The 27148-nt window shown below is 39.3% G+C and overlaps 2 protein-coding genes and 1 non-coding gene across 4 annotated transcripts in view; 1 reads left to right on the top strand and 2 right to left on the bottom strand.

Annotated features, from left to right (window-relative positions):
• eIF4B (eukaryotic translation initiation factor 4B) overlaps positions 1-20800 on the top strand; it is a 58128-nt gene extending 37328 nt beyond the window's left edge. The window contains exons 9-12 of one of the 2 annotated variants that reach the window (XM_083128158.1): positions 1020-1161; positions 12228-12360; positions 17150-17225; positions 20274-20800. In XM_083128158.1, the coding sequence (XP_082984284.1) occupies positions 1020-1161; positions 12228-12360; positions 17150-17225; positions 20274-20330 (408 nt within the window). In that variant the 3' untranslated portion in view covers positions 20331-20800. Of the gene's footprint in view, positions 1-1019; positions 1162-10944; positions 11196-12227; positions 12361-17149; positions 17226-20273 lie in introns of those variants that run through there. The other variant, XM_083128159.1, reaches the window with a different exon arrangement.
• A 642-nt stretch (positions 20801-21442) lies between these two features.
• On the bottom strand, positions 21443-21952 carry LOC145992417 (uncharacterized). Its single transcript, XM_083128803.1, has one exon. The coding sequence runs from the start codon at positions 21950-21952 to the stop codon at positions 21443-21445; it is 510 nt and encodes a 169-aa protein (XP_082984929.1).
• A 3695-nt stretch (positions 21953-25647) lies between these two features.
• Positions 25648-25718, bottom strand: TRNAS-GGA (transfer RNA serine (anticodon GGA)). The gene has a single exon. It is a non-coding gene; the product is annotated as a tRNA-Ser (tRNA).
• Between the last annotated feature and the right edge of the window lie 1430 nt (positions 25719-27148).

Genomic DNA, 27148 nt, shown 5'->3' with positions numbered 1-27148 from the left:
TTACATCTACTGAAAGGAACCTATTCGGATGAACTCGTGCACTGTCACAATCCTTGCAGAATTGATTCCGAACCTTTACAGCTGCCAAAATGGAAAATTCCTCCACATATGTGCCTGCGTTTGGACAGGCTTAAGAATTGACATTGAAGCACATATAGTGGAGGAGGGATGTGCCTCACACATTCTTGATCATACCTATGCTTTGATGTGATGTGATCAGCACCAAGCTCCAGCTGCATTTACCCCTATCCCCAGCAGGTACCCATTTATTTGAGGCTGGGTGTGTATCAGAGCCACTCTTTGCAGGGATGAGACAATAATTGACTGGTGAATCCAAAATTATTTACGGTAGGAGTTCATTCTATGATGTTCATCATAGCAGTTTTGTTTATCCAATAAACAAGAGAGTGATGTCACATAAAATATATTGGAGATTTCATATAAAATACATTAATTTGTAAGATGTAGTGCCTGGATAGTTCTACTATTCTATTGAGTTGTGGTTTAGATTTGTTCACTTTGTTTCTCGTAAATTTTGTGGTCATTCACTATCCAGGATGAAATCTAAAGCATTAACTTTTACATGCATTAATAATTAAAGCAAGTCTAAATTAAATCTCTTGTTAAAGTACAGCTTCAATTTTCATCTTAACCGGCTTTGGGTAAGGTAAGGTTTTTCATTGAATAAAAGTATATATTTTCTTAATTTCCAACTAAGTAGGGGGCGATTAAATGTTAAGAAAAAGGGGGAAAAGGTCAAGAAAAAGTCAAGAATTTTAGATTTGTTATTTTGGTAGATATCCTGTGTAAGTATTCATGCCCTTGTAATGATCATTATAAGCTAAGTATCCTTATATCATTATGCAATTTAATTTGAACTCTTGTTTACCAAAAATGACAAGTATTGATTAATATATCATGTCTGTAATATTTTAATCAGAATATGTGGTGTACATTGTTATTATATGAAATTACTTCCTTTATGGTTGTGTAATGATGATTTATTTTCCTTTTATCAGGAGGGTACACATGAAGAAGGTACGCAAAGACATTCAGATAGTGACAAGTCAGACTCGGAAGTGGGACGGAGGCAGTCCCCGTCCCAAGGCCAGCGAGACAGGAATCCTCCCGGCCAGAGATATCAACAAAGAGGCACTGCTGGTAAGTGTTCAGAATTCAAAATATTTTTCAGGCAATTAGACTATAAGGAACAAAATTCTTAGAACTTCCTGTTTGCCATAGTAGCTGTCTTGTCCACGTAATGTAGGTCAGATTATGTTGTTTTTGTTGCATACTTTCTTTTTTTGTACCATTTCATTCCACACACTCAGCAGTTGCAAATCAGGGTTCCCACTCACATGAAAATCCTGGAAAAGTTTTGAGAAAATCAAGCATTTTCTTGAACTTGTCCTAATTTGGGAAAGTAAGTTTTAGTTTTTCTTGAATAAACTTCTCAATGGCAGATGTTTCATGTAAAAATCTTCACATGAGCTGTGTAACAATCAGGGGATCAATAGAGGAGCAGAAAAAATGCAATAAAATTCATGTACAACCGATGTTTATGCTAGTGACAGAACATTCAGAGAGCAGAGACAGTAGAGTATACATTAGTACGGGTAAGAGAAAGGTCCTATAGTTACTTCATGCATTGTTCAAATGATGTGCATCACTATAGAGCAATGTGTGTAGCAATGGAACAGGTCTGAAACAGACATGGTCAAAACAGTAACTGGTCCCTAATATGGTGTGTGGTGTCATATGCAAAGTGTGGCATGGATGGATGTGTGTGTGTGGAGGGAGGGGGGATCATCAGACATTTCCCATGATCTCCTAATTGTTCTGAGCAGTGTAGTTTATATTTCTGTAAATGATTTTTTAACCATGCTGCTTAAACTTTATTCTCATGAAATTTTTATTACTCTTTGCCCCCTCTCCCTCCCCCTTTTAACACTAGTTTCATATATGAAGGTTTGCTATGGAATTGCATTTAATTTAATTTAATCGCCAAGTAAATATGCATTAACTGTCAAATTGCAGCTAAATGTTGAATCCTAGTTTTGAAGTAGGTCTTGTGTAGTGTTGGGTGATATATCGTCACAATATTTTTTCAATAAATATTGTATTGGCAATATATCATCATGATATTTTGGCAATATATATTGTGTTGGCAATTTATGATCATGATATTTTGGCTATATATATATATATATAAAAATCAAATAAGGTAAAAGGAAACACTCACACCGATGATGCTATAAATTAGCGAAAATTTTGAATTTTCCTACTGTCCGGTGAGTGTTTCCTTTTACCTTATTTGATTTTTACTTGGCCCTCCTTGCTTTTATCCATTATATATATATATATATATCGTGTCTGCAATATATCAGCACAATATTTAGCGATATATATTATGTCTGTGATATATCGCGGAGATGATATATCGCTGATATCACAATACGGAAAAAATATCATGTCATCTGTAACTATTTTCTTGACGATATATCATGATATCAAATTTCCGATATCATCCATCCCTAGGCATGTGTGACCCAGAATTTTGCAATAAAAATATATTCTTTTCTTCCTTTGAACCAGCTGCTTTGTAGAAATATATTCTACAAAAAAAATGTTAATTTATTTTGAACAGTGTTGAATAAATTTTATTCTCTTAAAATGCAAGTGCAGTTTAACACTTAAAATTTCATTATTAGCATTGTTAATACTCTACAGAATTGTCTGGATAACCTGGCCAATATGAATGGGAACCCTGATACACTTTTTACTTTTGTTGAAAAGTTTTGTAACAGGTCTTTTAAAGCACTCGCATGCATGCTAGGTATTATCAAAACATACTTTTATTTTCAGTTTTATGTAATGTATATTTTTAAATTTCTGAAATAGTTCCAATAATTTAATATTTTTAGTTGGAAATACCGACACATCTCTGATAGCAAATTGTGAATTCATGGATTTTTATTGTGTTGAGGAAAACATGCATGCTTCCTCTCTTTGCAACTTGCATGTTATGAGCCTAACATAGTACCTATGTTATTAGCTAGTGATTTAATTGAGTATAACTTTTCTTGACATGTGTACTGTTTGGTCCTGGGTGGAAGCATGTTTTAGTGCTTACAATTGTACTTATAGTTCCGGTCCCAGTGAATATATCTAGGAATAAAGTAAACTTGAACAGATTATTACAAGGAGTCTCTTGTGAACATCATATGAAATACAGATTATGTCCCATTCATGCAAAGAGAAAAAGTTATTCTCCATTAATTTGTATAAGGCTAACTGGGTCTGTAAGTTCATAATGGTGGTGGTGAAAGTACTGAAAAAATAGAAATGTCTACTAATTCAGTATTCTTGATAATGCAAGGGTGAAATAATACGTGTTTTCATTTCATTTACATCGACAAATTACATATAGTCTTATTTTGGCATTTTCTTCCTATGCAATTCTCCTATGCTAAAATTAAATTAAAACTGTGTACCTGTGGTAAGAAGCATATTGATGTCACAATCACAGTATCAGATATAAAATATTTCCTGTGATTCATGGTGATTGCGGTAAACGCGGTTTAAAATTACTTACGTGAAATTTAGAAGATTTCGTACTTCCGCGTTGCACAATTTAATGGTTCAATCCTATTAATTACGAAGATCCACTGTCTTCATTCACAAAGGGTACGGCGTTTGAAGCGGAGATGGTACCGCGTCACTACATTGTTTGATCCCGGGCGGCGGTGGTTGCGATTTTTCCCGTTCGGCAGCACTGGCGCGCGCATCTTGGTTTGTGTCGTCTGCTTCCTGTTGTCCGGTGGCATTGTCAGTTGGGGGTTGGGGGGCTGGGCAGTGTTGCTTGGTAATGTGCCGTTCCTGTTTCCCGCGTGGCTGGAGGGGGGTCGAGTATGTGCATAGCATCTTTTCTTTTTCGGGTCGGGGATCTTTCTGAGGACAGGGTGCCAAGTTGGGTGTGCTTGCCCATTGTCCAGGTTGAGTGCTGGTTTCTGCTGGATGATGGCATGGGTTTCTTTGATGGTGTTTTCTATTACAGAGCCGGTTGGGTGAAGTATGGATATGGAGGAGATGGTGTGGTTAGTGGAGTGGAGGTGTTGGGAGAGGCCTGATTTAGGTGTGTCGTTTTTGGCATCTTTTACATGTTCGTTAATCCGTTCTTGGACGGTGCGGATGGTTCTGCCAATGTAGGTGTTGTGGCATTGGCATGTGGTCTTGTAGACACCGGGGGATGCAAGTTTGGGTAGGTAGTACCTCTTGAAGTTGGGAAGTGCCCTTCCGATTTGGGATATTGGTTTGTGTGCTACTCGGATGTTGAAGGGTTTGAGGGCCTTGGCAAATTTTCCAGATGTGGTGGGGTGGTAGGGAAAGGCAATCCACTTGGGTTTAGGATGATTTTGGTTCGGGATATCTCTGTTTCTTGGGTGTCTGAACTGGGCTTCTGTTTTTGCGCACCACATGGATAGTTGGCGCTCGGTGTAACCGTTGTTTAGGCCTATTTCCGTTATGCACGCTATTTCATCTTGCAGGTCATCTTCTGTGCAGCTGTGTGTGAATGCTCTTCTGTAAAAGCTCATCCATACTCCAGCTTTCTGTTTTGGTGGGTGGTTGGATTTTGCATGGATATACTGGGTGCCCGAACCTGGTTTCCTGTATACGGATGTGACGAACTTGTCTTGGAGTCGTCGGATGCTGAGGTCGAGAAAGTTGAGGTGGCCATTTTGTTCCCTTTCAACGGTGAAGTTTATGTTGGGATGTATGTTATTGAGGGCAGTTAGGAGACGGGTTAGGTCCTCTTCCTGTTTGTAAATGACTATGGTGTCATCGGCATATCTTTTGTATCTTATATGAGCAAACTCTGGTTGGGTGAGAATTGACTTCTCGGCCACATGCAGCACTATGTTGGATAGGGGTGCGGAAAGGGGGTTGCCCATCGCTAGGCCCCCTGTCTGGTGGAAGAAACTGTCCTCGAACTGGAAATAGTTGTGGGTGAGGCAGGCTTGTAGAAGGTTGCATATTTCATCAGTTACAAATGGAGGCGTGCTATTGCTGAGTAGCCATGTTCTGGTGGAGTCAAGTGCAAGGCTGATCGGAATGGAGGAGTACATGTCCACTACGTCTATGCTGGCTACCTTGCAGTTGTCGGCTTTGACAAAAGAGGTGACAAATTCTTTTGCTTCGAGGCTGTTTTTTAGGCAGTAGGTGAGTTTGTCATTGTGGGCGGTCAGTTTCTGGAGGAGCCATTTGGTCAGGTGGACACTTGGTTGATTGAAGCCGGCCACTATGATTCTCAAGGGGGTTCCTGGTTTGTGGGTTTTTGGTATGCCATATGCACAGGGAAGGCTGGGGTGGGTGTTCCTTAGTTTCTTCTTTTCACTATCTTGAAGGAGGGCGCAGTTATCTATGGCTCGGCGGATTGCTGTATTGTATCTGCTTGTGGGGTCACGTTTCAGCTTTTTGTAGCCATCAGAGTTTAGTTTTGCTTGCATTTTGTCACTGTATTGGCCTTTTCCCATTATGACGTATTGGTTACCCTTGTCCGATTTTATGCACCAACATTTGTTGTCCTGTAGCCACTTTCGGAATTCCTGTGTTGTGTTCCTTAGTTTATTGTGCACTGTGGGTTTATGTTTGCTAGTAGGTTGGGCGTGTTGGCGGAGGATGATGGAAGCACATGTAAGGCGTACACACTCGGCATCTTGGTTAGTTTTCGTTGCAAACGCTGTTTTTTCGGCAGAGCAGATTAAGTCTAGGGAGGGGGGGGAGTCATTTAGGAGGTTGAATTTGAGGCCGTGTTGGAGGAGGGAGTGGAATTCTGTCGGCACGGTGAGGTTGGTGAGGTTGATTATAGTGCTGGCGGGGGTGTTGGGGTTCACTGGTGTGGTGGTGAGGGCCGGAGGTTGGGCACCAAGGGTTTGCAATTTCTGTGTTAGGGTCGCTGTTTTCTTGTTTTGCGATGTTTTTAGCATGAAGTCGATGTTTTGCTGGGCTTTTTTCCAGTCGTCGGGGTTGATTCTTGGTTGTATGTAGTCACGGAGGGAAGCACATGTTTTTTGAAGTGATGCTATTTCACGATATTTATCACTGATCACTGCACTCATTGCCCGTGGAAAACACCCGCCACCAGCTATAGCGTTAAAAAGGTCGTGTTCAATGCCGAAAAACGGGCAATGAGTGCAGTGATCAGTGATAAATATCGTGAAATAGCATCACTTCAAAAAACATGTGCTTCCCTCCGTGACTACATACAACCAAGAATCAACCCCGACGACTGGAAAAAAGCCCAGCAAAACATCGACTTCATGCTAAAAACATCGCAAAACAAGAAAACAGCGACCCTAACACAGAAATTGCAAACCCTTGGTGCCCAACCTCCGGCCCTCACCACCACACCAGTGAACCCCAACACCCCCGCCAGCACTATAATCAACCTCACCAACCTCACCGTGCCGACAGAATTCCACTCCCTCCTCCAACACGGCCTCAAATTCAACCTCCTAAATGACTCCCCCCCCTCCCTAGACTTAATCTGCTCTGCCGAAAAAACAGCGTTTGCAACGAAAACTAACCAAGATGCCGAGTGTGTACGCCTTACATGTGCTTCCATCATCCTCCGCCAACACGCCCAACCTACTAGCAAACATAAACCCACAGTGCACAATAAACTAAGGAACACAACACAGGAATTCCGAAAGTGGCTACAGGACAACAAATGTTGGTGCATAAAATCGGACAAGGGTAACCAATACGTCATAATGGGAAAAGGCCAATACAGTGACAAAATGCAAGCAAAACTAAACTCTGATGGCTACAAAAAGCTGAAACGTGACCCCACAAGCAGATACAATACAGCAATCCGCCGAGCCATAGATAACTGCGCCCTCCTTCAAGATAGTGAAAAGAAGAAACTAAGGAACACCCACCCCAGCCTTCCCTGTGCATATGGCATACCAAAAACCCACAAACCAGGAACCCCCTTGAGAATCATAGTGGCCGGCTTCAATCAACCAAGTGTCCACCTGACCAAATGGCTCCTCCAGAAACTGACCGCCCACAATGACAAACTCACCTACTGCCTAAAAAACAGCCTCGAAGCAAAAGAATTTGTCACCTCTTTTGTCAAAGCCGACAACTGCAAGGTAGCCAGCATAGACGTAGTGGACATGTACTCCTCCATTCCGATCAGCCTTGCACTTGACTCCACCAGAACATGGCTACTCAGCAATAGCACGCCTCCATTTGTAACTGATGAAATATGCAACCTTCTACAAGCCTGCCTCACCCACAACTATTTCCAGTTCGAGGACAGTTTCTTCCACCAGACAGGGGGCCTAGCGATGGGCAACCCCCTTTCCGCACCCCTATCCAACATAGTGCTGCATGTGGCCGAGAAGTCAATTCTCACCCAACCAGAGTTTGCTCATATAAGATACAAAAGATATGCCGATGACACCATAGTCATTTACAAACAGGAAGAGGACCTAACCCGTCTCCTAACTGCCCTCAATAACATACATCCCAACATAAACTTCACCGTTGAAAGGGAACAAAATGGCCACCTCAACTTTCTCGACCTCAGCATCCGACGACTCCAAGACAAGTTCGTCACATCCGTATACAGGAAACCAGGTTCGGGCACCCAGTATATCCATGCAAAATCCAACCACCCACCAAAACAGAAAGCTGGAGTATGGATGAGCTTTTACAGAAGAGCATTCACACACAGCTGCACAGAAGATGACCTGCAAGATGAAATAGCGTGCATAACGGAAATAGGCCTAAACAACGGTTACACCGAGCGCCAACTATCCATGTGGTGCGCAAAAACAGAAGCCCAGTTCAGACACCCAAGAAACAGAGATATCCCGAACCAAAATCATCCTAAACCCAAGTGGATTGCCTTTCCCTACCACCCCACCACATCTGGAAAATTTGCCAAGGCCCTCAAACCCTTCAACATCCGAGTAGCACACAAACCAATATCCCAAATCGGAAGGGCACTTCCCAACTTCAAGAGGTACTACCTACCCAAACTTGCATCCCCCGGTGTCTACAAGACCACATGCCAATGCCACAACACCTACATTGGCAGAACCATCCGCACCGTCCAAGAACGGATTAACGAACATGTAAAAGATGCCAAAAACGACACACCTAAATCAGGCCTCTCCCAACACCTCCACTCCACTAACCACACCATCTCCTCCATATCCATACTTCACCCAACCGGCTCTGTAATAGAAAACACCATCAAAGAAACCCATGCCATCATCCAGCAGAAACCAGCACTCAACCTGGACAATGGGCAAGCACACCCAACTTGGCACCCTGTCCTCAGAAAGATCCCCGACCCGAAAAAGAAAAGATGCTATGCACATACTCGACCCCCCTCCAGCCACGCGGGAAACAGGAACGGCACATTACCAAGCAACACTGCCCAGCCCCCCAACCCCCAACTGACAATGCCACCGGACAACAGGAAGCAGACGACACAAACCAAGATGCGCGCGCCAGTGCTGCCGAACGGGAAAAATCGCAACCACCGCCGCCCGGGATCAAACAATGTAGTGACGCGGTACCATCTCCGCTTCAAACGCCGTACCCTTTGTGAATGAAGACAGTGGATCTTCGTAATTAATAGGATTGAACCATTAAATTGTGCAACGCGGAAGTACGAAATCTTCTAAATTTCACGTAAGTAATTTCCTGTGATGTTTGATTGCTCAGATATCTCATATTTCTTTCACTGTGGAGAACATTTCAGCATTTACAGATTCTCTTTAAAGTGTAGGTGTAGTCCCAATTAGTGTATAGTATGTTAGTCTGGGTTAAACTTGAAGACAGTTGCCAACAGTACGTTCCCTACTTCTTCCTGCAGATGGACAGCATTGCTACATTTTTGTGTTTCAGCTTCCCCCTTGCATTGCAAATATCTACCTGAATACTTTAGAGTGGACTTGAACTTGCTTTAGAGTCAACTTGAGCTTGGAATAGAAATTTTTGTAGTTAGGTCATATGTTCAAATCCCTGAACAATCATCCTAATGTCTTTCCAGTTTTTTATTACTCCAGGGAAATGTCAGAATAAACTTTTACCCTTCTTAAAAATAACTTCTTTCGTGGCAGCTTGGTGAAGAATGTTTATATTGAAAGTTCTGTAATTAAATGCTTCTCGAACTCAACCTGTAAAACATACTGTAACTACAATAACTGCATTTCTGTGTATCTTTCCACAGTATAACACTGATAAAATCGATAGAAGGAAAGAGGTCCATGCTAAACCATCCTATCTTCTAACATTAAGACTTTATTCCATTTCCTTATTCCTTAATCTCTTCTGTTTCCCACAGTATTTAACTGATGTTCAATGTTTCGAATGAGGCACATGAAATATATCAGCAACAGAACACATTATCCAGTCCAAGATCAACTTTTAACATTTCATTCAGTATTCAGTCACTGTTGAACATCGTCAGCATGGTGACGTTTTATGAACTTCTCAAGCATACCATGAAAAGTTGGGAAATTTACCGCACTTGTACATCTGGGATTATTTTGCGAGGCATACTGGAAACTATTCATAAATATTCAGTGCAAAATATTTATACCAATTGATTCTGGTATAAAATTGTTACTTTTAGCCGATGTATCTGTATTGGTATCAGAAAATATCGGTTGGATTTTATTTACTGATACCAGCTGAAACTGTTCCGGCATTTTGATTTTTCGTGGGGTCACTAAAATGTCAAGTAGGACTTCCGTGGATTCTAATTAATCTGGGAGTTATACAAAATTGTAAGTTTCTATTGATTTTGTAGCAATATTATGTGGAAATACTGTATTTTGTAAGTGTCTACCAAGTATTTTCATAATTGTTAAAAACAACAGAAAACACACAAACAGCATGAAAAACAACAAAAAACACACAAACAGCATGATAAAAAACACTTTAGGAGTTCTTCCATGATTTTGATTTCATCTCGGAATCATCTTCAGGGCTGGTCGAGAGACTACAAAAGGGACAAGAGATGCGAGTTGCAAGGCATACTGGAAACAGCGAGTAGCGCCAGTGGAACTTCAACCGTGTTCCTTTTGTCGTCTCTCGACCAGCCCTGACGATGATTCCAAGATGAAATTGAAAGCGTGGAAGAACTCCTGAAGTGTTTTTTTATCATGCTGTTTGTGTGTTTTTTGTTGTTTTTAACAATTATGTTGCCAGCACATGACGTAAGAAGTTTTTTGCTGTCGTATTTTCATAATCTGATGCAATTTTTTAATATTTTAAAGCAAAACTGGTAAATTTGTGCTTATAACTGGAGTAGAATACTCACAATAATCAATACTTTGAACAACTTTCAATTGTTACAATTTTCAAGCATCGGTATCTGTGGGAACCTGTAAGGGTATCGGTTCAAGATGGTATCTGCTCAGACCGAAGAAATATATTTACAAACAGAAGACCTGGCAACTGTAAGTACAGGCTGTGCCAGAGTATTATAACCCTGCATCAACCTCTTTGATTGGGAAGCATAGCTCATGCCACAGTTGAAGTCATTACCACATTTTACCCCTCTTCTGAGCTTTTATAGCTAACATAGCCTAACCTTTCTCTTAAGTATTTTCGTTTGATTGTCAAGATATTGCTACTGGAATTTCATGAAGGGTTGGCAAGCCCAAACTAACATTCTTTGTCTCTGCACTGCACCCTGAGATAGGGGAGACAAAGGCTATCATATCCTATCCAGGAGGAATACCTTGCATCACCACTTAACAACATTCATTTATCACCCATATACTTCTTATCATAAGTACACAAGTTTAATCTAATATGCATGCATTTATAGGCAATCCAAATTCTAAGAAATGAAAACAGTAAAAAAAAAAAGTTTTGAAAATACACTAAAAGAATTATCTTCATCATCCCCAGGTAATGGGGAGGAAGGGGTAGATCAGGATCAGGTAGGTCCTTAACCACCACAAGAATCCCTGGAACTAGGGTCAAAGTGTCATGGCATGTAGGAAGGAAGGAGCCATCACATGTTTGCAAGTTGCCAGGTCATGCTCTGCATCTGGAAAAAAATAAAAGCTGCTAATTTTAATGTACTATGTATTTTTTTTCTCATTGGGACAACCATGTATGGTATATAATAAAGATTATCCAAATAAGTATAATTAAGATTCTTTTTTTTTTACACAAGTCCTTCCACCTTTCCATTCTTATTCATTTCCTGGTACATTTTGTTAGGTTCCACAGTGTAAGTACAAAAGTGAACTTTCATTTATTTGTACAATAATATGCTCCTTTACAGGAATTTCTTAGAAGGGGGTTACATCTCTCTTCAGACTTCCCGAGTACAAATATTGGCAGTTGATTTTGTAATTAGGTGTAACCTGGTTAGACATTTTTTTTTTTTTTTTTTTTTTTTTTTTTTTACAGGGAGTTTCAAAAGCTATAAATATATAAGTACCATTTTTGATTTCTACTTTAAATTGTATGGTAGGAGTTAGGTCCCCCCCCCCTTTTTTTTTTTTTTTTGCAAGAGGACCTTCTTTCTTAAGGCAAATAAGAAGCATTTAAACAATTTGAAATGATAATTTTGACATGTTAGATTTTGAATTATGGGATTTTAAAATGTCTACATTTGTACATCTTGAATTATGGAAAGTCGTGAATGGTATGTATCCTGTTATTTTTCCATAGTGTGGTTTATTTACCAACAGTTCTCCTGAACAGTCTTAAAGTAGTGAGTGATGTAATAAGTCTAGTATATGGAAACATGGACATGAATACAAATTTTTGTTTCTTTAAATATATTTTTATTTTGTAATTCAAAAGAGAGATGCATTTTCTTTAGGAGTAAGATTAAAATACATTATGAAGCTCCTACTTGGAAAGTAAATACTTCAGTTTTTTATTCTCTATCTTAGAGTTTGAGCAAGATAAAGAGTTTTTACGATTCAGAAGGTTGAAGTCACCAATTAGCTAGTAGTTAATACATACATCTGGTAATACTATTAATTCACTATTATATTAGAATTTATTGCATATTGTGTTAGGTATATGATGTAACATGAACTTAGAAAGAATTCTAAATAATAATTGCCAATTTTGTTGTTAAATTAGTGTTACATTAAGTTATATGAATATGTGATAACAGCATTTTGATAGTATGAAATACATGTATGTGTGTTAATCATTTCTTTTAATAGATGGGTCTGCTCGTGGGCAAGATGGTGTGAAAAGGGGTGACATCAGGTCGGAAAGAGGTGGTCGTGGACCTCCACCACGAGGAGGCTCAACGTCGCAGCGTGGAAGGCCTCACACAGAAGGCGGTCAAGACAGGTCTGTTTGTAATGTCTTCTTTAAAAGTTTATGTACAAAATAGTCCTTGTACTTTTGCAGCCTATTACAATATTTTAGGCTTCTGAAAAGCATGATACAAAGTTTAACATTATACTGGGTTTCCATAAAATCCCTTTACAACTTCAAAAATTCACTACAAATGCAAATGATGAGATATTTGAGTGATTTCTTTTTATTGTACTCGTTTACTATTAAATTTTGTACTAATAGTCAATTTGTGTATTTCCGGTAACATTGTGAAGAAAGAGAGGTCCCCGAAAGAAAAACAGCTACTCCGCAAGAAAAGGCACAATGTGTGGCGTGGTTCATTGAAACAAAATCTGACACTCAGACTCAGCGAAACGTCAGGACTAGGTATGGGAAACAACCACCAGCACGTCTATCAATTCGTGAATGGCACAGGAAATTCATGGAAACCGGTACAATTTTGGATAAAGCAAGAAGTGGAAGGAAACGAGTATCAGAGGAAGACATCGAACGTGTAAGACAGGCCTTTGTTAATTCTCCAAAGAAATCCATTCGCACTGCTGCCAGACAGTTACAGCTACCACGATCAACAGTGCACAAGGTCCTACACCACAACCTGCGATTGATTACGTATAAAGTGCAACTGTTGCATGCCATCGAGTCGAATGATAAACCGAAACGCAAAACATTTGCAGTGGACATGCTTTATCGAATATCGGAGGATGCAATGTTCCTCAACCGAGGGTGTTTTACTGATGAGGCAACATTTCATGTTTCCAGTAAACTGAACACGTACAATGTGAGAATCTGGGACTCAGAAAACCTCCATGTGACAATGGACCTCAAATGAGACAGTCCAAAGGTGAATGTGTGGTGTGGACTGATGTTCAATCGAATCATTGATCCATTTTTCTTTGCGGAGCAAACAATTACTGCAATTGTTTACCTTGATCTTTTGACTGAATATGCGACACCACGACTGGCTGACCTTCAACCAACCGTCCTTTACCAACAGGATGGTGCACCACCACATTGGGGATTAAATGTTCGTTACTTCTGGACCAAACATTTCCCGGTAGGTGGATTGGATGGGATGGCCCTATTCCCTGGCCACCTCGTTCACCAGACATATGTGAATAAAAAAAGTGGTAAAAACTGGAGAACAAAGAACTGCCAGAGGATGTACCTTCATCCTTCGTGAGTACTTTGTGTTTGCACCGATGTAGTTGGGACATGGACAGTAGTAGTAACAAAAATGGTGGCAAGCAGTGTGTGTGTGTGTAGCTTTGGAGCAGCTGTGTATGATCTAATTTCTTGTGAACAAGAATTTTGAGAAGATCGCAAGCACAGTATGGTGAATAAACGATATCACAGGCAAGACGGTACGAATGATGTGAACAGTTTGGTGAAGAACGCTAGTTGCTGACAAATGAACCGCATGGACACATTATCCGACTGGGATGTGTTATGTGGATTTTTTGGGGGATAGGGTCATGATTAATGCCCAGTATTTCTGCACATTGATGAAGGGTAGTGTATGATTCACAACAAAAGACTGGGGATGTTGTCTGCAAATGTCTTCTTCACCATGACAATCCCTGGCCCCACATGGTCAATTTGACAGCAACAACTCTTGCGCTGAAATACACTGCGGAATTTTTCCCCATGTTCTTACACTCTGGACTTAGCCTCCAGTGATTATCAGATTTATTTGATCCACTTAAAGAACATATGTGAGGGAAAAAATTGAAGACAGATGAAGCGCTGATGAAAGATGTCTTGAAGCATCTACGACAGCAGTCAACTTCCTTCCATGTGGAAGGATTCGAGGAACTGACACAATGATGGCAGCAGTGCCTGAATGCTCAGGTGGATTCCTTTACATAGTTTGATGCTTGTAGGACTTTCCTTCCAATTTATTCCTAGAAATAAAATTCTCGGTCAACCTTAAACGACCCTTGTATGTTCGAAATACAGTTGGTAGTTTTTATCACTTTGATATTTACTGTGAAAAATGAAATGCTCATCTACCTTCAGTTATACCCAGAACACAGTATCTCCCGACCCCCATTCACGGAGCAGAACAGTTATTTTGACAAAATCCTGTTTCCTGCTGTATTCTTCGGTAGCCGCTTGTAGCCCACACAGGGGTCAGCAGTAGGCTGAACGGGCTGTTTGACTGCAAGTTTCTTCATGGGTAAAAGTGCCAACAGTGGATGACTGCCATAAAGGCAGTCCCGGCAGTCCCCATGCTGGTTGTTAGGGTGGTCGGTCGCACTCTAAAAGCTTTTTTTGTTGTTAACAACATTCAATATTGTCTTTTATGTGCTTTGTTACTGCGTTAACTTTAATTTGGACATTTAGATGTCTACTACAGTTAATGGTTTCTCTGTCAGTAAAGCTAGGCCACAAAATATGCTAATTAGGATTGCATAAATGACATTCACTTGTAGAGTGCAAAATCAGGCAACTTCAAAATATTTGTAACAAGTTAAAATATGAAGGTACACTTGCTACCATGTTACTATCACCGACTTCGAGTTGGCCCATGCTAAAAGCCCGTTTCCAGTCTGGTGTGTATGGTGCTACCCCTCCCCCCTTTTCTGTTGTTTCTTAAGTATCTTCTCATTCCATTTTCATTGCATTGTAATCTATAGATGTCTGAATTCTTGCAGAATGTTGTGAAGTTGCTTTTTCTGCAGCTGCATTTACATTACCTTTTTCAAATGCTATGAATAGATTTTTTATTTAAAAAAAAAAAAATCAGCCCTTATATGCACATCTATAATATGAAATTTATTGAATTAAACATCATCTCAGGCCTCCTTGCCTTGTAATCAAGGGGTCCTGGGTTCGCTTCCCAGTGGTTCGTATCCCACTTTAAACTATAGGTCCAGTCCCGATTAGCCTTACTGTGCATAAAGTGGACTTAAAACAACAATTTAATCAATTATAAACAACATCTCAAGATTCTAATTTCATTCTGGTCAGTTTCTTAACACCCGGGAATTATGAATCAGTTCTGACACTTTGCTATATCAGCAGTGTAAAATTGTGATAAATGATACATAAATATTACTCTGCAACTTTTGTATGCCAATTTACAAGAATTTTTCTCTAGCTGTCCTTCTGAGTGGTTTAATACATTCTGAATTTTGAGTCCCAACTTGGCATGAGTGTTCATTTCAAATACACTAAAGCTTTATTCAGAAATATTTGTAATTATTTGTTGTTTTTTTGTATTGTTTTTATAATATTAATTTTAAATAAAGAAAATTTTCATCAGCAATTAAAGCATGGTGGCCAAATATTAGAATTAGTCTGTTGGCGGATTAACTTAAATTTAGTATTTAATGTTTTACTTCTCTTAACCACTTGCCTGATTAACCTGAGTTAACTCGGAATTTGTTTTTGCTTTACATATTATTTACCCGAGTTATCTCGTTAAAATGGTCAACCGCAGTGCACTTTTCTGCCTACCCGGACAGTCTCGTTTGAGCATTAAAAGGTGTTAATTCCCATTTTGGCCACTAGATGGAAGGTGTAGATAGCTTGTCGAGGTACTGCTACCATCTACCGGATTCCCATGGCACTACGTAGTTGTCACCTTTCCAGTGGTACTTGTGGTCGTTGTGCGACTGTAGTGCCAAAACGTAGTGTTTTTTTGTGTTGTGAATACATTCTGTTCATGTTTTAGTGTTTTCCAACGTGTGAAGAACGAGAAGATGAGTGACGACAAGCTTACAGACAACTGTATAGAGGAGGAGAAGGAGGAAATGGATGAGTGGAAGCGATACAACAGTGGACAGTGTGTGTACTGACGAGACAGATACAGATAGTTGTGGTGGTGTACAGTCGCCTTCCAAAATCTTTGCTTTGGTATATGATTTGTTGGGAAAGGGGTACTGTTTGACAATGGACAATTATTATAACTCACCACAACTTGCAGATCTGTTCATTTCGAAAAAGACTGATGTATTTGGAACACTGAAATGCAGTAGGAAAGACCTACCACAGGCTCTAAGAACAGCCAAATTGAAGAAAGGTGAAGAAGTAGGGTTGCAATCCGGCAAAGTGACATTCATGAAATGGAAAGATAAGAAGGATGTGACATTGTTGTCAACCATCCATTCTGTTGAAATGATGACTGTAACACAACGTCACAAAAAAAAAATTAAACCACGAGTGGTGGTCAATTACGACAAAATGGGTGGTGTTGATCAGCATCTTGCTTCGTACGCCACACCAACGAGCATGGCAAAAAGTATTATAAAAATATTTTCTTTCATCTGTTGGATCTGTCTCTTTGGAATTCAACATTAAAATGTGAAGACATTTTATTTTCCACAGTTTATATGCTATTTTGAAACATTTGTAGTACTTTCCATGTATGTCCGAGTTAACTCAGGTTAATAATTATGGAGGTTTTTTGAAATAGTTTCGTAACCTTATTTGACCCCAAAAATAGGATTTCATTACTGTTCCTTAATTGCCGATATCAGTACATTACAAACACACAATAAAAAAAATGTGTAAAATATGGACCATTTTTGGGAAAATAATGTGTCAGGCAAGTGGTTAATGTATTTAATTTTTTGTTCTTTAGCAAAATAAGGTAGGAAAATGTACATACCACCAATAATAAACATCATATGATAACATGAACTTACAGTACATGTGAAAAATTGTGTATCAGAGTTCAGAGACCCAGGTTTGATCCCTGGGACAAACACAATTTTGACATGATTTTTAACAAGTTCAATTTTGAGGACAATTTGCTAACCAAATTGATGTTCTGCAGGGAGCGTCGAAGAGAACGTCCTGCTGACCAGGTTGATGTTTCCCGCATGCCAAAGTTTGAAGAGAAGCAGGCACCTGTGAGTAACTTTCAGGTTTCTTTTCCATTTCCCTGTTGTTTTATCTCTTTTTCCAAATATTATTATTAAGATTTCATTTCCAAAAAACTTTTAATTTTTGTTCACGTTTTATGTAAGGGACCACGTTTCACACCCATACAGACCTACTGGTAAAATTACTGTTTTGTATACTTCAGTATTTCGATTCTTTGATAATAGATGAGCAAATAAAAATTTGTCTAGAAAAGTAACCTGAAACGTACCTGCTTTTAATTTCCTTTTTAATATCATTTTCATTTGGTAATATTACTCCTAAGTATTTGAATTTAGAAATTGATTCAGACAGGTTATTATCTATAAGTAGGATTATTATCTACAACTTGATTTCATCCTGTAAGAATTATTTAGTTTCCTCTCTACTAACTTCCAAGCCTATCTTCTGTGCTGCTTCTAAAGTATTTAAAAGGTAAAGTGCTCCCCTGTGCTTCAAGGCGTATAGGGGGTGTGGAGGTAACACCCCACACTTTCTTGATCTGGTCGTGAGTGGGTGTGATGTGATCAGCATCACGCCCCTGACTGCTTCCCCCCCCCCCCCCCCCCCCAGGGTTTCCCCCAGGTACCCATGGCATTCGACGCTGGGTTGGCGCCGGGGCCGCTTCAGACGTTTGAAAAGTTCCCGGATTTGAACCGGCCGGATATCGAACCTGGGACCTTTAGCATGGTAGTCAGTATTATTATTAACTGTATGCACATCATTCCATAGTATGTCAACATCTGCACATGTAACAGCTGGGTACCATATTTAATCATTATGTGTCATGGATAATACAGTGGAACCTCGATTTTACGTTTCCGGATTTTACATTTTGCCGTCCCAACATAGCATAATGTTAAAAAAATTTCCTCGATTTTATATTTTCCCGCACGTTGAGTTTTTTCAGCTTGGTCCACTGAAAAACGTAAAATTGAGGTTCCACTATATTGGGTTTATGCATAAGTTCATAGTGTTTTCCTACTGTGGCAAAAGTTTTTATTTGATACTCACTTCAGAAGACAAACTAATTGGTAATATATTCTCCTTCATTGTCTCTTGTCTGCCAACACTGAGGCAATTTTTCGATTACATGCCTGAAGAAATCAGCTGACTGAGAGTTAAAGAAGTCGTCAAGCCAAGTTTGAAGAGCATTTTCATTATCGAACATTTTCCCTGAAGATTATTGGATAGAGTGTGGAAAAGGTGGAAATCCGAGGGTGCAAAATCGTGGGGAGTAAGTGAGATGTAGAATAACCACACACCCAGGCTCCCTGGATAGCAGCTCTTGGTATGTTAGGGAATGTGTTGGCATACATTATCGTGTTGCAGCAGCACTTGATTCAGTCTTCCTGGTCTTTTTTCTTGAATTGCAGCCACAAGGCATCAGAGTTGTTGGCAATATCAGCAGTGATGGTAATCTTCCTGGGAAGCAGTTCATAGTACATGATGCCGTCTTTGTCCCACCTGATGCACACAACATTACCTTTTGTGGATCGACACTTGCTTTTGTACATAGAGTTGCTTTATTTTGTTAGGGCTTAGCCATTTGTCTTTTTTTTTATATCAACAAAGACACCATTTCTCGTCACCAAGAATCCAAGATAGGGATGATTGATGTTCATGAGCTCACCGATGACTAGTAAGTAGAGAAGCCCAAATGCCACCCACTGAACCCCCCCCTCCCCTCCTTAAAGCATGCGATATCCATACACCCAATTTTTTTAACCTTGTACATGGAATGAAAATGTCACACCAATGCAGGATCTAAAAGTCTTGCCCCCCCCCCCTGGCCCCCGCAAAACATTACCAAAGGCCCCCTCTACCTACACCCACCCAACTCAAAATTCAGCTCAAAATTTTTAAATTGGAAGGAGGCTATGTTATATATACTACACTGTTTTTTTTTCTCACACCTGGGAAATGATACATTTGTTACAATCATGCAGTCATAATTTTTCCTGATTGAAAATAGGTTGAAGAAACCTTAACTGCTGCATTTCTCGTAAAATTCTAGTCTGACTGCCATGCGGGAAATGTGTGGTGGATGATCTAAGGTTGGAATTTTTCGGCCTTTTTCGCCATATAAAGTGGCTCTAGGGCCAACCCATCGTTCGGGGGGAAAGGGGGTAAAGGCAGCCACAGCATGGTGCTGATCACATCATCTCGAAGGTGGCGGACATCAAAAATATGTGTGGCCCTACTCCCTCATTCTCTAAATGTGCCTTTCCTGACACGGTGCTATATGCCCAGGGAGTATAACTTCTCTTTTACCTGTATTTATTGTGTTCGTTTCTTTACCCCTGAGTAACAAAGTTTGTTTTTTACATACGCATATACGAACCCTCCACTATGACAATGGCTGAGGGCCCCCTAAAGGCTTAATTGTCCCCCCCCCCCCCCGCCCCTGCACTGCGGGGTTTTGCGGCTTGTAGATCCGGCACTGTGTCACACGTTGGTTTATTGGTCACAGTTCATCACATATACCAAATCTCATATTAACTGACATGAATCATTCTGGATTAAAGCATTTAAATGGTCATTATCTAAGCCCAACGATCTTTCTGAACGTGGAGAATCACTCAAGTGAAAGTTGCTCTCTTTGAAACAACAAAACCATTTTCTTGTGCTTTCTGCAATGGCATTCTTCCTGTAAATGGTCCAAATTATCCAAACACCTCTCCTGCATTTGCTGCTATACTAAACTGTGAGAAGAATATGTCGGAAATGTTCATTTTTTCCCACTTGACACTTATTTTTCTTCAACCAAGAAATAGCACTACTATCAAATCTGCAAAATTTAAAGTGTATTCACAAGCACTACAGTGCCACTTCAAATGGAAACTAAAAGACGATAAAGAAACTCCTAACACTGCAGTGTTGCCATACCAAACGCTATGAATTTAACGCATCAACGTAATATAGCAAGAGTAATTATTGAAAACAATGCATATTTGTAGCATCAGAATGTTTAGAATATAGAGGGAACAGATGTTTTTATACAAAATCAAAGTTCACGTATGTTTTTCTTTTCACAGAACTTTGCTGCCTCAAACAAATTTGCATACTTGCCAGATGAAGATGACCCGGAATAAAATTGGCAGCGATAACGTAATGAACTGAAAAATCAATGAACTGGTGAGAATGTGTGGAGAAGCCCCGTTGCTTCACCTGCACTTGGTGATTGTGATTTAAGGTCATTATGGCAAGAGAAAAACAAGAAATGTTTTATGCCTGATGTTACCACAATAAAAACTTAATCAAGTGTAAAAGGTAAAGTGGAGAAGGGGTGTAATTATTGGCACTTTTTTTTTTGTGAGATGATTATGAAGAATTGAAAACTTGTATTATATGATAAAATATTGCAACATATTAAGAGCCAACTTAGTTATAGGAGCAAGAAACTTTCCATGAAAATATGGTGTAATTAGCTTCCTTCATTATCTTTTTATATAACACTTCGGTGCACTCTTACTTGTAGCACTAGGGACTCAAAATATGGTTTATAAATTGTGCAAACGTGTATGAATTGTACAGATACAAAACATGTCCAGAATTTGTATAACGTTGGTTTTTATTGATCAGTTACGTTCATTTTGATACATTTGTGCAAATACATGTGTTATGCAGATAAATACAGCTACATAAGTAAAAACTGCTTGTTTGAAATACTGATGGTGAGGTAAGCAAAGTCTCCTAGAGATGCTGTAAATGTTTAACAAAGCAATGGTGCGATTCTTGTTGACCCTTTGAGCTTAGAAGTTGAGCAACATTGAAAATAATGGCATATATGCATTTACATGTACAGGTAATGAATGAAAGGGATGGTTTGATACGAAAAATTACCTGGTACTGACAAAGTTCTGGTGTAAAATTTACCTGTCCCGATAACCAATATTCTATTCATCTGATACAAAATTGCAAAATTGATATAAAATTACAAAGAACATGAATGATTAATTAACCTCTTTATTTAATGTACAATTTTATTTTTTAATTAGGGGCCGTTTTGAAATAAAACTAAAACATGTAAAGGAAGAAATTTAATTACCTTTGTGGTTGTTCATGTGTACATTCAGCTCTTCTCAACGTAGTTTCCATAGTTGTTGAGACACTTGTTGTAGCAGTAGATGAGCTTCTGTAGACCCTCATATCAAATAAATCTGCCACCAGGTCAGACAGCCAATCCATCACAGTCTGTTTGGCTTCATTGACTCTTCCCAGCGAGGAAAGTCTTCAAGTGGAAGAATAGGTGATAATCGCTAGGGGCGAGATCCATACTGTATGGAGGGTGGTCCATCTGCTCCCATCCAAATGAGTCAATCAGCGACTGTGTGGCAGCTGCAGTGTGTGGCTGTGCATTGTTCGTGCAGCAACATGATACCAGAAGACAGCATTCCTCGTTGTTTATTCTGTATTGCTTGGCGAAGTTTCTTGAGAGTGTTGCAATACGCGGCTGCATTAACTGTTTGTCCATTTCTGCAGAAAGTCGATCAGAAGTAACCTGAACGAGGTTGCTTGCTTGAACTTCACCTGTGGGGAATGATGTGTGGTGCCATTCCTTGGATTGTTGTTTTGTTTCTGGGGTGTAGAGGGACACAAATGACTCGTCCCCAAAGACGATATGGCTCAACAATTCGTCACCTTCACTTTGGTACTGTGTCAAAAAAGACAATGCACTTGCCGTTCGCTTACTCTTGTGTTCCTCTGTGAGCATTTCGGGCACTCACCGAGCACAGAGCTTTCTGAACTCCAAATTCTCCACTAAAATCGTGTACAGTACAGAACGTGAAGCTTGTGGAAAGAAATCGGACATCGTTGACACTGTCAAACGGCGGTCGGCTTTTATCGTGCTATCAACGTCATGCACCAATGTGTGTGTTATGATTGAGGGGCATCCTGATCGTGGTTCGTCATGAACATTGGTGCGACCAGCCTTAAACAGACGTACCCACTTATGCACCTTGCCTAGAACAATGACATTCTCACCATACACCTCATGTAACTGGTGATAAATGTCTGCCGCTTTCACATTTTTGCGGTCAAAAACCTGATCACTAATCATATCTCACACTCGGTGGGATTTTCAATCACCTGCACCACTTCCATTGTCCACCACAACCACATCAAGCATTTCACAATGTGCAAATGACATCTGCTTACGTGCAAGGCATGTCGGTAACTAATGCACATGCACAAGATGCCAAGCATGCAGTGTTGCCCAACATGAGCGCAAAACGGCCCCTAATTAAAAAATAAACCTCTTAGAATTTTCCAATAGGAACTACAGGATGTTTTCTGCTCATGATTGTCGATATAGTGCTCACCAACCATGACAAATGTAGCCATGGTGCTAAACACATTTGAAAACTTTATAATTCATGTACTGTAAAATCCAAATTTTGCCAAAAACATGCTTATTTTTATTACAGGGTGTTTCAGTTGCTCTCAGAACTCGGACTGAAAGGACACATCTGTACAATTCACATTTAATGACAGAATCGCCCAGACGCAAGGACATACACCTAGGTATGTCCTAGCAAATTTCATTACATTATGACCAATAGTTTGATTTATATGAATGAAAACGAGGGGCCGGAGAGCAAGTAAAACACCCTGTACTAGAACGCAACAGAGAGCAAAAAAATTGCACAATTTAATGCTGCTAGGTTATTTACTTTGTAGCCCAGTAAATATGGGGTTGCGAGCTGAAGTAATTTATAAAAAGCTAATTTTTTCAGGGTTTGCTCTTTGTTACTTCCCAAATGAAATCCCAAAGTCCCCTCAAATCCCATGTGCGCATCACCTCCAAAATGGCAGACAAAGATGGCAGCCGGGCTCGCAACACATGTTGTCCTATTTTCTTTAATAACTTTCGATAATTTAAAGCTAAGTCATTCCTGTTTTCACTATTTTACACAAGAAATGTTGGAGAATCAGATTATGTATTAAAATATCCGGAAAATACATATTTAACGATACTAACAACAAAAATGTTTATTATTTCCATACAATTTTATTTCTCCACCTTTAAATATAAATATCTATAAAATTGAGAGAATAATGACGAATATTAAAAATGGAATCCGTAGAGATTTTATCTGATTGCAAAATGATGCTTTTGAAAATAAAATGTAGCTTACGATAAAGCACCATACATGCATACTACATAAAAGTAACTTAATGTTATTCATACTGAAATATTAAAACTTACATGTAATAATCTTGAGAATGATCCACCTCCAGCTTTCCTTTGTTACAAAAAAGCTTCACTTTCTTCAGAATCATCAGCAACTGGCATGTTGGAACAATAATTTCCTTGACAGTAGTAACAAAATTTCGAACACACGAGTCTGACCTTTCTGCATTGACATCTATCATCACAACCTTTCGGTGTTGTGGTCTTGCACTGGCACGATATCAGGTTGAGCAGGTTGTCAGTAACAGCTGGTAAGTTTGTTGTGACTGGAAACAATTTACCTTCTCTTGAGTACCACCCCCATTCTGTTGGTTCCAAATTATTCCCTGACCATTGCTGTACTTGAAGATAAACATGGAGACTTTGTTGGGAAGCAGCTGCACTTATTGGAGGTAAGATTGCTAAATTGAATGATGTAGATAGTTTCGTAGCCACTGTTTTGTTGTACAAATTATATCTGAGTTCATCTAAAGAAGCATTGTTCTTTCCTCCATATAACTTCACGATAAATCTTTCTCCTACTTCAATTGCTGTTTGAGGATCTAGATTAGAGTTGTTGAACACTGTAACTACTTTAGAGAGATCTGGGTCTTTCTGAAGAATCCTGAATGCAGTCTGCTTTCCTTTGTTGAATAAAGCAGATGTCGTGTCACATCCTGTGACGGCATGGAAGAACAGAAAACTGTATTTAAGTGTCTAGGCTTCTCTGAATGTTGCAAATGTGGAATCATTTGCCTTTACTTTTGTTTGTATTTGGCCTCATAAAATACATTGTAGTGTTTGGATATCCACGAGCAATTAATATCAACAGCAAGTCAGTCACTTCCTACAACAGCAACAGAAATATTTTTGTCACCAATACTAATTGCAGAGGCAGCAATCAGAGCATCTGCATCTCCTTCAGGTTGGTACACTGTGATATCCACAGAGTGAAAGTGAATCTTAAGCATGTCAATCAAGCGAGCCTTATTTTTGGAGTTACCTTCATATTTTCCTCGAATGCAATCGTAGCAGACATCTTTGGTATTATTGCCTGTCGCATACCCATCAAAAACTACTACTTCACAGGGTGAAAAATGATTCTGTACATATTTTTTACAAATTTCCGTGTATGTGTCAACATCAGACCAAATGACAGTGTGAAGTAGGAAACCACCATCTACAATATAAGTTAATTCTGATGGTGGTTGTACACAGGGTTCGATAGCCTCTACAATATCCATAACTACAGATTTTCTGTTTTTTTCTCATTGAAATGTCATCAAATAAAGATGGGGGTAAGGCGCTAGTTCATATTTAAAATATTCCGGCAGTTCTTGATGCAACTGCAGCACAGCAGCAATCCTACTGAAAAGCTGAAGTGGGTTGATGCTAATAGCTTCATTCCGAATGTTAATTGTATTGTGTGTTGCAGATATTGGCACGACTTTCTCTTTTCTCCTCGAAACTATCCTTCCAAATGTTTTACCCGTCATTTGAGACAATGATTTTGACCCAATCTTTTCCGCCCTATCACAATTCACTTTGATGCCAGCTACTAACCCGGTTGCAATATTGATGAGGTGCTCCTTTTCGTTGGTCTGTTCAAAGGGGTTGTGAAGACTGAACCAATCAGAAAGCTTTCTGATGTCTTCATCATCTCTAGCTTGGTGGGGAGGTCTAAGTTCTACATGCTGTTCCGATTTAACATGTGAACAACAGTATTTTGCGCATACAACAAAGCCCAAAGTTCTTCAAGGCCTGACATAATGTGTCCAATGGTACCTAAATATGACATTAATAGGTGAAATCCTCCCAGTTTGACTACTACTTTAGATAAATCACTGTCTGGTCAACTGATGCGACAATTCATACAGCTTTCCAATAAAGAGGGTGGTCAAAGGTAACAATACAGAAACCCTGTCCCGTTTTCTTACTTTCTTCGCAAGCAGAAGAGAAGTATAAATCGTACTGAGGTTTGATGCTTCCATATGCTTCATATGCTTCTATTTTTAGACACACCTTTCGACAGAGTTTAAGAGTTCATTTTTTCATGCACCAAGAATCCTAGTGTTTGTTTTCCGAATGTGATTACAACTAAAAATTTTTGTTACTTGCTCTTTAAGAGCTAATGCATGTTAATGAAATCGGGTTATCTTGCAGTAGTATGAATGATGTGAATGATATGATACCAACAAACTACACATATTAAGTAGATTTTCAGCGAAAAATGCAGGCTCGACCAGGACTCGAACCCGGGTCTCTGGCAATCCGTGCCATTGCTCTACCACTGAGCTACCGAGCCGGCCTGGCTTCCCCTGCATTTTCGCTGGTGCTGTTTTACCTGTGTGAAATCGTCTCTGCAAGTGCTACTGCAACGGGATCTGTTGCCTTTGAAACACTATAGACGTCGATGTTGCCTGGTTCCTCCCAGCGTAGAGATGTCAATCCATAGTACATCTCCTGTGTGTGCCTAATTTAATGGATACACATATTAAGCGTACCAAGAAATATTATTGAAGAGAATAATCTTTAAGAACTTCCTCCTACGTGATAAAAAGAAATGAGTGGGCCTTTTAAAAAGTGCAATATACATAGCTGGGTGAACAACAAACAGCTTCACTCGTGTCTTGTTAAATACTCCCTTATCACTTTATCGTAAGCTAAATTTTATTTTCAAGAGCATCGTTTTGCAGTCAGATAAAATCTCTACGAATATTTTTCATTATTCTCTCAATGTTATAGATATTTACGTATTTACTCGTATATTTAAAGGTGGAGAAATGAAATTGTATGGAAATAATAAAGTAACATTTTTGTTGTTAGTATCATTAAATACATATTTTCCGGATATTTTAATACATAATCTGATTCTCCAACATTTCTTGTGTAAAATAGTGAAAACAGGAATGACTCAGCTTCAAATTATCGAAAGTTATTAAAGAAAAAAGGACAACATGTGTTGCGAGCCCCGCTGCCATCTTTGTCCACCATTTTGGAGGTGATGCACACATGAGATTTTAGGGGACTTCATTTGGGAAACAACAAAGAGCAAACCCTGAAAAAATTTGCTTTTTATAAATTATTTCAGCCAGACACCATTTTCGGTCCTTCATTTACTGGGCTATTGGGCTACAAGAAAGGCAAGGTATACATTATTGTAGAGATAGAACTACAGAACTTCACCTTGTAATCAAGGGGTCCCAGGTTCGATACCCGGTGGAGGCACAAGTGGTTCGGATCCCACTTTAAATTGTAGGTCCAGTCCCGATTAGCCTTAATGTGCATAAAGTGGACTTAAAACACCAAATCAATCAATGAATCAAGAACTACATGCCACAGGACCCATTATGGCAATTTGTCTAATATTGTTTTTCAATCTATGTAATCAATCCTACTATATGTTAACAATAGACATTTATTTACAAAACCTGAGTACATAAAAATAAGAAAATGACAGAATTTTGCATACAAATACAATTCATTATTGATATATCAGATTGGTAATTTTACATACACTGGTGAAATACTAATTAATCTGTGCCATCCTTGATGAAGAGTAATATCTCGTGACTTTACAACTCATCAGTAGATGGCAGCAGGGACTACAAATACTCGCATATTCCTTGATATATCTATCTTCTTTTCAGGAGAGGTGGGATGCATTTATATGCAGAGAGGGTGTAGCTTGAGCTCTTGAAATAGATGCTTGCAGTACATGTATGGTAACAATTG

The sequence above is a fragment of the Lepisma saccharinum genome, chromosome 9 (assembly GCF_977018435.1).
Source record: "Lepisma saccharinum chromosome 9, izLepSacc3.1, whole genome shotgun sequence".
In the NCBI taxonomy this organism is placed as follows: domain Eukaryota; kingdom Metazoa; phylum Arthropoda; class Insecta; order Zygentoma; family Lepismatidae; genus Lepisma; species Lepisma saccharinum.
The sequence above is the reverse complement of the archived record's forward strand: the minus strand, read 5'-3'. Positions and strand labels throughout refer to the sequence as shown.

Coding starts and splice junctions, on each gene's coding strand:
- LOC145992417 (XM_083128803.1), bottom strand. CDS start 21,952: ATGCTCACAGAGGAACACAAGAGTAAGCGAACGGCAAGTGCATTGTCT.